The following is a 15639-nucleotide window of genomic DNA, read 5'->3' as shown; positions in this document are numbered from 1 at the left end:
GGTTGGTTTCTCCTTCCTCTGTGCCTGAGAGCCTGTCTACTTACCTTTTTATGGAGCTTATGACAACACTTTGTTAATAATTTGACTCTATCTGCTTCTTCTACCAAGACCATCCACTCCAAGAAATTTGGCTTTTTTTTTTTTAATCATCCTCAGAATCTAGCCAAGAGTCTAGATTCTCTGTCTAGTTTTCTCTGCCCCAGAAAAGATACTCAATACACATCAAACAAATCACACACTAACTTGCCTTACCCTTTACCAACTGCATTGCTTCGGTGAGTAAAACACCAGATACTCGAAACTTGTTATTTCTTACTGTTTCCATCTGGGCTTATACACGAATCCTCATCTCTCAATGCCAGGGACTACGTAGATAAGACAGAGAATTTCAGAGCCTGCAGAGTCTAGAATGCTGGTTGTCCTGCAGCTACTGTGCTTCCCTTATATAGTCTTTAGAGAGGTAGGGAGGAAGGGCAGACAAATTTCTTTCTAATCATTGCTACTTCTGCCACTTTCTATAAGCTCTTATCACGTAAGAGTACAAATGCCAGTTTGAACCCATCACTAGAGTTAAAAACTCAATTGCAAAAGACCAAACCAGGTACTTCTGAATAAGTCTAGTAATATTGTCACTGAAGTCTAGTTTTTTCCCTTTTACTGGTTCCCTCTCCCAAATCTTAACACCTAGCAAAGTGGGCACCTGGAAATCCAGTTCTCACTCTACTGTATATTTAATCAACCACAGTAAAAGAAAGAAGAGGACATCTAACTTATCTTCCCTCTCACATCTTTAGGCCCAGTGCCCAGCCACTGCCTCCCTTCCCAGTTTACCCCTTTTCTCATTAGGATATTGGAAAGAACTAGAAGACCAATGTCTCATCTCATCTCCTCATTTTCCAGCTACTTTGTGTAGAAAATGGATGGTTTCTTTTGTCTTTAATTCCACTACTTTAACATACGTTTCTTTAAATCTGTGTAAATCTGTGTTTTGATCAAGCTACTGCCTCTCTAGCACTGCAAACACAGGAGGGCTTCAGCTCTCCAGGAACTGAAAGAACTGCATCCCAATGGCCACACACAATACAACTTTAATCTTTTTGTGCATGTGGTGAACGAATTCCTTTTTGTGGGTAAGAGTCAGGAATTGATCCAGTCAGGGTATACAAACCAAATTAAGGAATAAATGAAAAGTACTAGCTGAACTTTCAGCCACTTTCCCTAGATGTCTTCAGTATGTACCTAGCACCAGATCAACAGTTTGCAGAAATCACGATAGCTGAGCTGCAGCCAGGATAGGCAAGATTACTGAATGATTTAATTAGGCTAGAATCAAACACACACTCGGCAGCAGAGTAAAAATTCACCTTCCCCAAAGTAGACCTCAAAACATACAGAAATGTAATATGAACAATCTAATACCACTTAGTTAGGCCTTGGCTTTAGAGATCAGAAACAAAGCAGGAAAAATTAGGCACAATCATCAAATCCTGATCTTTGCCTCAAATATCTGCTGTCATCACGGCTAGCAGTGTCTACATCCCCATTTACTTACTTGGCAAACTCTGAAGCCCAAGAAGGGGTACAAGTATTTTCTGGATACTAATAAGGACTGGTTAAGTGATACAGCTTGTACATTTGCTTCTGGGCAGAAAAGCAATTAAAGATGATTTCTTCCTGTGCTGATAAGATTGCTGTCAGCATAATACATGTATACACCCACTTTATTTTCTCCTCTCTGAAGACTTATTCCTTACTGTTCCCAGGATTTAAAAATCATGTTAACAATAAGCAAATACAGCATGGCCAGATGCCTTTTGTGGTCAGATGGTTCATTGTTTAAAAAGCTTCAGTTTAAAATCCAAAAGATTGTTAACAGATGCAGTTTCTGGCTCGAGACCGGGAAAAACCTCATTTAAACAAAAGAGTATGTTGTGATTGGAACTAAAAAGGGAATTACCTTTAAAGATAAGAAACACAAACATTTCCTATTTGAAAATACCCCATCCCAACTAACAGAACCCTTTTTGGACCTTTCATGAAAGTTAAAAAAAAAAAAAAAAAAAAGACAGTGGATTTGAGCCTATGACAGCAAAGATGACGAACCAGTGTGGTACGTTTTAGATTTGTTTGAACTTTCAACAAGGCCTCAACATCCGTCTCTTATGCTCCCCCCAGATTACTCAATTAGACAAAATTCCAATTAACTTCTTTTGCATCGTTTTAGTCTGAGAAATATTTTCTGCTTTGATTTTGGCTCTGGAAATAGGTTTTCAACCAGAGATATAGAGAAGTTTCATAAATGAATACTGAGCTTGATAAGCAGATAGCTGCTGCCGGGACTCAAGTCACTGTTGGACAGGGAAACAGACACTTGGCTGAGCCAAAGTTGGCCCTGTCTTTAGGTCCCAGGCTCATTGGCCTTCACAATTTCTGTTCATTTTTACATGGAAAGTTTGCTTTTCACCAACTCACGCCATCTGTTTCGGTTGGCTTCAGAGGCCCCTTACTCTATGACTTTACTATGTGTGAGAATGTCTGTAATGCCCTGTGTTCTAATCTTGAAAGATGGGAAATGTGACAGAGCCCTGGGAGTGTAGCTTTCCTCCAGTCTGAGAAATGGATGTGGCTTGGCTTGCTGGTGATAAGCCTGATTTGAAAAGGCTATGCGAGAGATGTTCCAAGGAAAATAATCTGTTCTTAATATTAAGGATGGCCACTACGGGGCTCTATTCTGAGAATGGGCAACCTGTCCTTCAGGAAATTACATTCTCTGAAGAGAGGTAAACATAATATCCTTCTCCTGGTTCAGTTTTCGTGTTCTCATATTCATTGTGTATTTCCCAATTTATTGCAGTGCCCAAAAAGTTCAGTTTCAGACCAAAGGCACAGTAGAGTTTTAACAGTGTTAGAAGCTCAAATTAAGAAAATCTTTGGTCAAGCAATGCTATCATCCATTTTAAAGTGAGGCAAATCTAGAACCCATGGGATTCCCTAAAGAGTTAAAATGGCTTTCCCACTGGTTGCTAAGTCATATAAGGAAGCCAAGCTGTTGGAATGAAGCTAGTAGAAGTGCATTCTCAAAGGTTTGTGCAATCCAGCCAGGTACTAATAAGAAAGGCCCATCCGTCAAAAAGTGGGATTCTGAGGCCAGTGGCCACATCCATATCCATCCTCCTACAAGAAGCAAACCCCTCATCATGCACACTTGAGATGAAGTTTTCAAGGGGATTCGATAGGTGCGGAAATTGAAAAATGAGCAGCAGCTGCAAGCCCGAGGTCATTACAATTCTCCAGGGTTTGCCTTTTCTAATCTAAGGGGCAGTGGTTTCCATGATTAACTTTCTATTGCTGTCAAGGGTGTAATAAAATCTGGGAAAGAAGAAAACTTTCCCCTCAGTAAGCTGCTCCCATTTTCCTGCCCTTTTCTTTCCTCTAGTGAACATTCTAAATCCCTCCTTTGTATTGTTTCCTAATTTTCAGAAAAAATCTACATTAGAATGAGCCAAAATGGACAATGTCCTCTGTGTATACCCGCAACTTGAGGATTTATCTTTCTCAGTTCTAGCAGCAGGTTATTTATTTATTTATTTTTTATTATACTTTAAGCTCTAGGGTACATGTGCACAACGTGCAGGTTTGTTACATATGTACACATGTGCCATGTTGGTGTGCTGCACACATCAACTCGTCATTTACATCAGGTATATCTCCTAACGCTATCCCTCCCCTCCTCCCCCCACCCCACGACAGGCCCCGGTGTGTGATGTTCCCCTTCCTGTGTCCAAGTGTTCTCATTGTTCAATTCCCACCTATGAGTGAGAATATGCGGTGTTTGGTTTTTCGCCCTGGCAATAGTTTGCTGAGAATGATGGTTTCCAGCTTCATCCATGTCCCTACACCAGTTAGAATGGCAATCATTAAAAAGTCAGGAAACAACAGGTGCTGGAGAGGATATGAAGAAACAGGAACACTTTCACACTGTTGGTGGGACTGTAAACTAGTTCAACCATTGTGGAAGACAGTATGGCAATTCCTCAAGGATCTAGAACTAGAAATATCATTTGACCCAGCCATCCCATTACTGGGTATATAGCCAAAGGATTATAAATCATGCTGCTATAAAGACACATGCACATGTATGTTTACTGTGGCACTATTCACAACAGCAAAGACTTGGAACCAACCCAAATCTCCATCAATGACAGACTGGATGAAGAAAATGTGGCACATACACACCACGGAATAGCAGCAGGTTTTTAAGATGGCAGTGCGAAAAGTTCCCTTGTTTCCAAAGGCTATATAATACCAGTTTCAGAACTGAGCACATTTTATTCCATTTTAAAATTCTTTCTCAGTGTATTATATTTGTTTCTTGAGCCATGACAATCAGTTCAATAAAAAAGAGGTTTTCTAGTTGTTTCAATGTATACAAAGAGAAACAGCAGAAGAGGAGAGGAAGACATTTATTTCACAATGATATTTTACTGGTTACTACTGGATTAAGAATTCTTAAGGCTTCAGTTTGGAAATAACCTGATAGAGGCTCAGAGATCACACTGAGGGGTTATGGCTGACCACATTTCTCAGAAAAGGCCACCAGAACTGAATCTGACACACAGTTCTACCAATTACAATTGCTCAGGTGGAAAATTAACGTGCTTTAAATTTTTTGACAGTATTCAGTATAACTAATGACAATGCAGTGGTTCAGTCATCATGCATTCATTTCAAAGTGTCAGATGCTGGAGTTACAAAGATGGGTAAGACATGGTGCCTTTTCATCAGAGGCATAAAGTCAGGTGGAGAGCCACTCACATAGGCTCACTGCTAGAGAGAGAATCCCTTTATTGAGTAATGTAAGATGCTCCCAGGAGAGTGGCACAGGGCAATTACACAAGGTAGCAAAGGGGGCAGGTGTGCTGATAGATGCCACATGGGAAAATGGAGGTCCCAAGCTGCAGACTGGTTTCACCTAGTGAAAGGTTTCCCTCATAGTGGTGTCTTGAAAAAATACTGGATTATTGTATAGTTTGTTCCTGTTTCCCTGGGTCGGGAGTGAGTCATCAAAGTGTCCAATGCCTGTTGGAGAGTTAGGTGCTAGCCCTGCCCTTCCCACTACCCCATCCTGGTTTAAGTCTCTGCTGGAACAGAAGGGAAAATGGCAAAAGGTGGCCATGAACAGAATTAGTCCCAAAAATGGGTGTAGGGATATCCTCAGAATCTGCTACAGGGTTTAAAAGATGGCAAAGTACACTCTATTTCAGGAGATACAGTCACCATGGAGTGATGCCTGGTGCCACAGACACTAGGGAATTAAGAAGAGTTTTGGTATTCACTGTCCCCTATATCCATTCTCCCCATCTCTTGAGGTAATAGAACCCCCAGATCTTAAATGGGAAGTGACTGCCCAGAATAAAGACTTTGGTCCTTTCAGTGGATGTGGCCATGCAACTAGCAGTGGGAAAAGAGAGGGAGTTAGGCGTATAACTCCAGGAATGTGTCCCTCAAAGTGGGAGCGGGGGAGCCTGTGTCTCCTTTCCTTTCTTCCATCATTGGTTTGGAACATGAAGGGGCTGGAGAGTCACCTTGGCGCATGGGATGGGGCCACACCAGAGAGATGATGAAATGGAAAGTTGTCAGAAGATGGTTGTAGAGCGCTGTGACCCCCATACCTGGTCCTAGACCACCTATATACAGACTGCTGTGTTAACAACAGGGGTGGGGGGAATTTGTCTTGTGTAAGGAAACATTATTTTGGGTCTCAGTTACACATGACTATGAATGATGGTTACAGGTGGAAAAGAGCCCAATGAAGTGTTGACAGAAACAACATGCAGAGAATTGACACTGGCTACATGTAGCACCACAGACACAACATAACACATTCAATCTGGTTTTCACATTACAAAGAGCTGTCCAATTCTAGTGGTGAAATGGAAAAGCAAATGGAATCAATGATTATTTTCCAATTAACCATAATCACAATGAAAATCTTACCTTTTTCTTGCTACAGTATATTTGCCATTTTTTCTCAGCTGGAAGTGCAAACATGGCTTCTCTGTGTTTGTCTGTGAGGTCCAGTTCATCCTGAGAAGAAAGAAAATAATTAGTGTTTCATAGGTTAAACGTTATTCCTGTAGGGAATGTTATCAGTATCATCAAAGAAGAAAAAATACCGAAAACACCAACACATATTTAAATGAACTTGAAAAAGATCAAGAAGCTAAGTTAGGTATGTTTTTTCATCATGAAGAAAGCATGTCCCTGGCAGGGGGCTAGGCATGGGGCACAGCAAGAGGGATAAGGCACAGCCCTACAGTCACCAAAGGTCAGGGGAGAGTGGACCAAGCATGGGCAGAATTATCCTGAGCTACTGTCTACTGCTGACTATGGTCCATTGAGCAGCAAAAGGCGTCAAACTTCAGGAGTTTAGAAATATTGGTCACGTTAAAGATGAGGGTTTGCTGGGATGGCTTCACAAACACTAACAGGCTGGGCCCTGAAGGACTTGGACATGAGAAGGGGAGAAACAGACAAAGGCTGGGTGTGGTGACAGACAGTGTGTATGTGGGACAATGGTCAGCTTAATGGAAGTACAAAGGATCTGCAAAGGATCATCAGTTTCTGCAAAGGATCATCAGTTTAAAGGTTGGAGAGGTAGGGAGTGAATAGCGGAAAGCTTTAAATGCCAGACTAAGGAGGTTATTTTCTTGAATGAATTGAGACAATGAAGTTTTGGGCAAGGCAGTGACTCCCTCATTGCATAAACACCAACTGATATTTACTCAGTACATTATGTGCAGGCATGTTCTCATTTACTATAGCTCTCACAACAACCCCAAGTGGTCCACTCGTTGCTACATCCACACTGATATAGCTTGCAAAAGTTTAGGCTGAAGATTGGCCACACCAGTTATTCAAGACTGCACACCTAGCAAATAGTGGAGTTGTGTTTTAAGCTTAGAACTGTTTAACTCCAGAGTCCAGATGTTTAGCCTTTCAGATCAGTGTTTGGAAACATTAACTTTATAGTTATGTACTACTTAGACTGAACCCTAAAGGAAGGCAATTTATAAATGTTAATAAGTAATGGATAACAATAACAGAATCATGAACATGAAGAGCTTAGGAAAAAGTTATTGGTGTTTAACAAGAACTTGACCCACAGTCTGTTACTTTTTTTCTACTTTTACTTTAGGTCCAGAGGTACACGTGCAGGTTTGTTACAGAGGTAACTTGTATGTCACTGAGGCTTTGTGTACAAATGATCCCATCACCAAGGTGGTGAGCACAGTACCTGAAAGGTAGCATTCCTGCCAACACCCCCACCACCTTCCCGTTCAAGTCCCCAGGTTCTATTGTTCCCATCTTTGTGTCCATGTGTCTTCAAAGTTTAGCTCCTACTTATAAGACGAAACATGCGATATTTAGTTTTCTGTTCCTGGGATGGTTCACTAAGGATGCTGGCCTCCAGCAGCATACGCGTTGCTACAAGCGACATGATCTTGTTCTTTTTATGGTTGCATAGTATTCCATTATATACATCACATTTTCTTGATCCAGTTCACTGTTGATGAACATCTTGGTTGATTCCATGTCTTTGCTATTGTGAACAGTGCTGCAGTGAACATACAAGTGCATATGTCTTTTTGGGAGAACAATTTATTTTGCTTCATATATATATCCAATAGTGGGATTGTTGAGTCAAATGCTAGTTATATTTTAAATTCTCTGAGAAATCTTCACACTGCTTTCCACAGTAGCTGAACTAATTTGCATTCTTACCAGCAGTGTATAACTGTTCCCTCTTCTCTGTAACCTCACTAGCATGTGTTGTTCTTTGACTTTTAAATAATAGCCATTCTGACTGGTATAATATCTCATTGTGGTTTTGATTTGCATTTCTCTAATAATTAGTAACTGACACGATTTGGCTCTGCATCCCCACCCAAATCTCATGTCGAATTGTAATCCCCATGTGTCAGGGGAGGGGCCTGGTGGGAGGTTATTGGATTATGAGGGCAGATTCCCCCTCACTGTTTTTGTGATGAGCGAGTGAGTTCCTATTAGATTTGACGGTTTAAAAGTGTGTGGTTGGGCCGGACGTGGTGGCTCAAGCCTGTAATCTCAGCACTTTAGGAGGCCGAGGTGGGCGGATCATGAGGTCAGGAGATCGAGACCAACCTGGACAACACGGTCAAACTCCGTCTCTACTAAAAATACAAAAGATTAGCCGGGTGTGGTGGCACACGCCTGTAGTCCCAGCTACTCAGGAGGCTGAGGCAGAAGAATCACTTGAACCCGGGAGGTGGAGGTTGCAGTGAGCCGAGATTGTGCCACTGCACTCCAGCCTGTGTGACAGAGCGAGGCTCCATCTCAAAAGAAAAAGAAAAAGAAAAAAAAAAAACAGTGTGCGGTACTCCCCGCTTTGTGCGTGCTCTCTCTCTCTGTCTCTCTCTCTCTCTCTTCTGCTACGATAGGAAAATGTGCTTGCTTCCCCTTCTGCCGTGATTGTAACTTTCCTGAGGCCTCCCAGTCATGCTTCCTGTTAAGCCTGCAGAACTGTGAGTCAATTAAACCTCTTTTCTTAGTAAATTGTCCAGTCTCAGGTAGTTCTTTGCAGCAGTATGAAAACAGAGTAGTACAGTGATTAGCATTTTTTCATATTGGCTGCATGCATGTCTTCTTTTCAGACATGTCTCTTAATGTCTTTTGCCCATTTTTTCATTGGGTTGTTTTTTGCTTGCTGATTTCTTATAGATTCTGGATATTAGACCTTTGTCAGATGCATACTTGCAAATATTTTCTCTCATTTTGTAGGGTGTCTATTTACTCTCTTGATAGTTTCTTTTGCTGTGGAGAAACTGTTTAATCAAGTCCCACCTGTCAATTTCTGCTTTTGTTCCCATTTCTTTTAGAGACTTAGTCAGAAATTCTTTCCCAAAGCTGATGTGCAGAATCGTATTTCCTAGGTTTTCCTCTAGGGTTTTTATTGCTTTAGGTCTTACAGTTAGGTCTTTAATCTATCTTGAGTTAACTTTTCCTTATGTGAAAGAAAGGGGTCCAGTTTCAATCTTCTGCCTATGGCTAGCCAGTTATCCTACCACCATTTATTGAACAGGATGTCTTTTCTCTACTGTTTGTCATTGTCAACTTTGTTAGGGCTCAGGTGGTTGCAGGTGTGTGGCTTCATTTCTGGGTTCTCCATGCTGTTCCATTGGTTTATGTGTCTGTTTTTGTACCAGTACCATGATGTTTTGGTTTTTGTAGTCCTGCTGTATAGTTTGAAGTTGGCTGGTGTGAAGTCTCTGGCTTTGTTCTTTTTGCTTAGGATTGCTTTGATGGTCCATGCTCCTTTCTGGTTCTATACGAATTTTAGGTTACTTTTTTCTAATTCTGTGAAAAATGACATTGGCAGTTTGACAGGAATAGCATTGACTCTGTAAATTGCTTGGGGCAGTATGGTCATTTTAACAATATTGATTCTTCCTATCCATGAGCATGGAATGTTTTTCCATTTGTTTATGTTGGCTCTGATTTCTTTCTGCAGTGTAATTCTCATTGTAGAGATCTTTCACTCCCTTGATAAGCATATTCCTAGGCATTTTATTCTTTTTGAAGCTATTGCCTGTGGAATTTTGTTCTTTATGTAGGTCTGAACTTGAATGTTATTGGTGTATAGAAATGCTACTGATTTTTTCACATTGGTTTTGCATCCTGTAACTGTACTAAAGTTGTTTATCAGTTCTAGAAACCTTCTGGCAGAGTCTATGGGGTTTTCTAGGTATAGAAACATATCATAAAGAGAGACACTTTGACTTTCTCTCTTATTTTGATGCCTTTTATTTCTTTCTCTTGTTTATTTGCTCTGGCTAGCAATTCCAGTAGCATGTTGCATAGAAGTGGTGAGAATGGGCATTCTTGTCTTATTCCAGTTCTCAAACGGAAGGCTTCCAGCTTTTGTCCATTCAGTATGATGCTGGCTGTGGGTGTGTCATAGATGGCTCTTGCTATTTTGAGGTATGTTCCTTTGAAGCCTAATTTGTTGAGGATTTTTTAACATGAAGGGATGCTGAATTTTATCAAAGGCCTCTTCTGCATCTATAGAGATGATCATAAGGTTTTTATTATTGTTTATGTGGTGAATCACGTTGATTGGCATATGTTAGACCAACTTTGTATACCAGGAATAAAGCCTACTTGATTGTGGTGAATTAACTTTTTGATGTGCTGCTGGATTTGGTTTGCTAGTACTTTGCTGAGGATTCTTGCATCTATATTCATCAGAGATATTAACCTGAAGTTTCCTTTTTTTTCTTGTGTCTCTGCCAGTCTTTGGTATTAGGGTGATGCTGGTTTCAGAGAGTTAGGGAGGAGTCCCTCTGCCTTGAATTTTTGGAATAATTTCAGTAGGATTGGTACTAGCTCTTCTTCATATATCTGGTAGAATTCAGCTGTGAATCTATCTAGTCCAGGGCTGCTTTTGTTTGGTCAGTAGGTATTTTTTTGTATTACTGATTTAATTTCAGAACTCATTATTGGTCTGTTCATGATTTAAATTTCTTCCTGGTTCAATCTTGGGAGGCTGTGTGTTTCTAGGAATGTATCCATTTCTTTGTGCACAGAGGTGTTTGTAACAGTCTCTAAGGACTTTTTTGTTTGTTTCCATGGGGGTCAGTTGTAACATTACCTTTGTTGTTTCTGATTGTGTTTATTTGGATTTTCTCTGCTTTTTCCTTTATTAATCTAGCTAGCAGTCTATAAATCTTGTTTAATCTTTCCAAGAATCAACTTTTGGCTTTGTTGATTTTTTTGTATGAATTTTCACATCTCAATTTCACTCAGTTCAGCTCTGATTTTGGTAATTTCTTTTCTTCTGCTAGCTTTGGAGTTGGCTTGCTCTTCTTTTTCTAGTTCCTGTAGGTGCATCATTAGGTTAACTTGAGATCTAACTTTTTGATGTAGGCATTTAGCACAACAGATTTTCTTCGTAACACTGCTTTAGCTCTGTCCCAAAAATTCTAGTATATTTTGTCTTCGTTGTCATTAATTTCAAGGATTTTTAAAAATTTTTGCCTTAATTTCATTCTTTATCAAAAAGTCTTTCAGGAGCAGGTTGTTTAACTTCCATGTGTTTTTATGGTTTTGATAAATCTTCTTGGTATTGATTTCCATTTTTATTCCACTGTGGTCAAAGAGTGTGACTGGTATGATTTTGATTTTTCTGAATTTGTTGAGATTTGTTTGATAGCTGAACATGCCATTCATCTTAAGAGTATGTGTCATGTGAGATGAGCAGAATATATATTCTGTTGTTGCTGGGTGGAGTGTTCTGTAGATGTCTATTAGGTCCAATTGGCCAAGCATTGAGTTTAAGTCTAGAATATCTGTTAGTTTTCTGCCTCAATGATCTGTTTAACACTGTTGGTAGGGTGTTGAAGTCCCCTAGTATCACTGTTTGGTTCTCTAAATCTCTTTGTAGGTCTCTAAAATCCTGTTTTATGAATCTGGGTGCTCCAATATTGGGTATGTATATATTCAGGATAGTTAAGTCTTCTTGTTGGATTGGGCCTTTTATCACTATGTTAATGACTTTCTTTGTCCTTTTTGATCATTGTTGGTTTAAAATCTGTTTTATCAGATACAAGAATAGCAACCCCTGTTCTTTTTTGTTTTCTACTTTCCTGACACTTCTTTTACTTTGAGCCTATCAGCACCATTACTTGTGAGATGGGTCTCTTGAAAGCAGCAGGCAGTGGGTCTTGCTTCTTTATCCAAAGTGCTACTCCATGCCTTTTGAGTGGGACATTTAGCCTGTCTACATTCAGAATCCATATTAATATGTGAGGATTTTATCCTTTCATTGTGCTGTTAGCTGGTTGTTATGTAGACTTGACTGTATGTGCGTATGTAGACTTCATTATCATGGCAGGTATTGTTCTTTTATTTCCATATTTAGCACTCCCTTTAGGAGATCTTGTAAGGCAGGTCTAATTGTAACGAGTTCCCTTAGCATTTGCCTGTCTGAAAAGGATTTTGTTTCTCCTTCACTTTATGAAGCTTAGTTTGGCAGGATATGAAATTTTTAGTTGGAATTTCTTTTCTTTAAGGATATTGAAAATAGTCCCTGAATCTCTTCTGGCTTATAAGGTTTCTGCTGAAAGGTCCACTGTTAGCCTGATGGGGTTCTCTTTGTAAGTGACCTTCCCCTTCTCTCTTGCTGCCTTTAAGATTTTTTCTTTTGCATTGACCATGGAGAATCTGATGACTATGTGTCTTAGGGATGGTTACCTTGCATAGTTTTTCATACGAGTTCTCTGAATTTCTTGAATTTGCATATCAACCCCTCTAGTGAGTCTGGGGAAATTTTTGTTGCCTATATCCTCAAATATATTTTCCAAGTAGCTTGATCTCTCTTTCTTTCTGAAATGCCAATAAATATAGGTATTCACATAATCCCATATCTTTGAGGTTTCATTCTTTTTTTTACATTCTTTCATTCTTTTTTATTTTTGTCTGCCTGTGTTACTTTGAAGGAATGGTATTCAAGCTCTGAGATTCCTTCCTCAAATTGGTCTATTCTGTTGTTAATGCTTCCAATTGTATTTTGAAATTCCTGTAGTGATTTTTTCATTTCCAGAAGTCCACAGTTTGGTTTTTTCTTAAAGATGGTTATTTCATCTTTCAACTCCAGGATCATTTGACTATTTTTCTTGGATTGGGTTTCAACCTTCTCTTGTATCCAAATGAGCTTCCTTACCATCAGATTCTGAAAGTCTACATTTTAGCCATTTCAATAAAATATGTAAATGAAACACAGTAAGATTTAGATCTCCAAGGAATATTTTAAAAGTCCCCCTCTGAATGGCTCTTGTATATATCTGCAGTTCTATAATACTCACGGACATGTAGGCTTAGGATACTGACTTCACATCTTATATTCCTACCTCTATTTAGTCATCAAGTCCTGTTATTCCTTCCTTGAAAAACCTCATTTTTTTTCCTCTTTGATTTTCCCTTTGTTTCATTCTCACTGAAACCACCAACACTTATGTCCTAATAACTTCTCCTTGGCTTCTGGCTACAGCCTCCCAGTGTTCCTCTTTGTCTTTCCAATCCTTCCTGCTGAACATGGGCAGATTTCTCCTAAAGAAGTGGTTTTCAAACATGAGCAAGCATCAGAATCACCAGGAAGGTTCCTTAAATCACTTATCATCCAGCATTTAGGATTGAACAGGGAGGAAAAGAAATTGCATTTTCAGTAAGTTTCCAGGTGTTGCTGCTGGTCCTAAGACCACATTTTAGAACCACTGCCTTAAAAAGGGAGCACCTGTGCTGTTTTGAGCTCCCAGTTCAAAAAACTTTATTAGTTCCACATTGCCTACCAAATTAATTCTCCACTCCTCAGCCTGCCTTTGAAGTCTTCCATTTATAACCCTAACTGACTTTGCCAGGCTTGCTTCTAGTTATCACCTTACACAGTATCTTGTTAACACCCATACCTCCAGTGCCTAGCTATGGCCTAAAATATGCTAGTTCCCTTGGGAAGTTCATGATCTTTTTAAGCCTCTACATCCTCATCTCCAGGAGAGGTACATCATTTCTCTTGCAAGGCTGTTGTGAGGACTGGCAAAATCAACTAAGCATGCAGTAATGCCTGACACAGAGGTGGCAACTGTACTGTTGTTATTTCATCATTTAAACACAAATCAATTGCTACTTTCAAGGGCAAGGTAAACAGTTATGTCACTAAAACACACACAGACAGTATTACTCCCTAACCACAAAAACTAGCTATTAAGAATTTAAACACAATGAACAACCAGAGAAGTAATGAGGGATTTTTACAAAAAATTCCATTATGAGGGAACATGTTAAAAATGTTAGAATTTTGGCATACAGCTATTATATATGTGAAGTAATTATTTTTCTTCCTTTTTAATTTCCTGTTATTCATACCTGCTCTTAACTATTGATGAATGGGAAAATAATGGTGACATAAATCACTTCTCAACAATCAGGTCAATTATTCAAACAGCTAATAGTAACTTGCTTACTTTGGGGGTAACGTTTGGTTTGTGTGAGAGAGAACTGTACTATTAGTAGTGTATCCTTTACTACACTATAGCACAGTTTTTGTTAACTGAGCAGAGGTGTGAAGAAACATGTGATTCCTAAAACCTAGACATTCAAAGCAAAGAGTTTTTTTTTTTTTTGAGAGAGAGTCTTGCTCTGTCGCCCTGGCTGGAGTGCAGTGGCTGGATCTTGGCTCCCTGCAAGCTCCGCCTCCTGGGTTTACGCCATTCTCCTGCTTCAGCCTCCCAAGTAGTTGGGACTACAGGCGTCTGTCACCTCGCCCGGCTAGTTTTTTTGTATTTTTTAGTAGAGACAGGGTTTCACCGTGTTAGCCGGGATGGTCTCGATCTCCTGACCTCGTGATCTGCCCGTCTCGGCCTCCCAAAGTGAAGGGTTTTAATATAACTATGTTTTGCTGTTACAGGTAGATAACTTCTGCTTCTGCTGAGATGCAGAAATGACCAATTGTGAATTGAAAGAACACATACGAACTAGGAATTAGGGGCAGGTGATTTCATGCAAGAAGATAATTTTCATTGAGCAAAAAAAAAAAAGTTACTGTAGGGTCTCTGCATATAATTTTTGATTACAGTAAGAAAATGGAAAGGAATAAATGGGTACTGCTAACAGTAATATCTAACAATTATTGAGCACTTTCTATTTTCTAAATAGTAGTGTTTTATATTGATTAATATACTGTATCCTTACAACAATCCTATAAAGTAGGTCATATTATTATATGATTTTCTAGAAAACTGAGTCAGAGTGGATTAAGTAGCTTGCTCAAGGCAACAAAGCTGGTAAACAGTGGAGGAAGAACTCGAGTCTAGACTGTCTGGTTATACAGCCTGTGTTCTTAATCACCACACTGTTCATTCTGTCAACACAGGTAGGTAAAATCACGACACTGATACAAACATGAAAATGCATCCATTTACTGAGTGTCTCTTAGCAAAAAGAGTGGGGGTTTGTTGTCAGATATCCCTGAGTTCCACATCTGGCTTTAAGGCTTATGTAATCTTGCACAAGTGACTCAGCCTCTGAACTTCAATTTCTTCATCTAAAGACAGAATAGTCATATATTCCTGATAGTCATCTATCAAAAAAAAAATGTTGTTGAGTATCTATCTGTTAAATTCCAGGCATTGTGATAGGTGCAGGATTCAAAAAAGTATCATGGAGCTCAATCCTCATTCAGACAGAGGGGAAAGCAAATAGTCACACTAACTCAAGAATGATCAACACAATGAACAATCAGGGAAGCAATGAGGGTTTTTTACAGAAAATTCCATTATGAGGGAACATGTTACACACTAAATTTAGTTCTGAGAACCCACTTGTTATGGGGAAAGGTGGGACAGTGAAGAGTTTCCCCAGGAAATGTACAGAGCTTAGAGGTAAATAGGAAGTAAAGAGGTAGAAAGCACTGCAGACAATGAACAGTAGCCTTGAAAGCCACTGTGGACTTAATTCTTTATCCTAAGAGCAATCTGGATTGGTGGATTCTGAGTGAGGAGAGTGACACAGATTAAATTTGACAATAACTGGGAGAACCTAGGCACA

General features: G+C 39.6%; 1 protein-coding gene across 2 annotated transcripts in view; it reads right to left on the bottom strand.

Moving 5' to 3' along the window:
* DAAM1 (dishevelled associated activator of morphogenesis 1) overlaps positions 1–15639 on the bottom strand; it is a 181078-nt gene that overhangs the window by 74708 nt on the left and 90731 nt on the right. For both annotated transcript variants that reach the window (XM_011961911.1, XM_011961910.1), the window contains one exon: positions 5998–6087. In XM_011961911.1, coding sequence (XP_011817301.1) covers positions 5998–6087 — 90 coding nt within the window. The remainder of the gene's footprint in view (positions 1–5997; positions 6088–15639) is intronic.

This window comes from Colobus angolensis, unplaced genomic scaffold (assembly GCF_000951035.1).
Source record: "Colobus angolensis palliatus isolate OR3802 unplaced genomic scaffold, Cang.pa_1.0 Scaffold57, whole genome shotgun sequence".
Taxonomy (NCBI): Eukaryota; Metazoa; Chordata; class Mammalia; order Primates; family Cercopithecidae; genus Colobus; species Colobus angolensis.
This window is presented reverse-complemented; position numbering and strand designations above follow the sequence as displayed.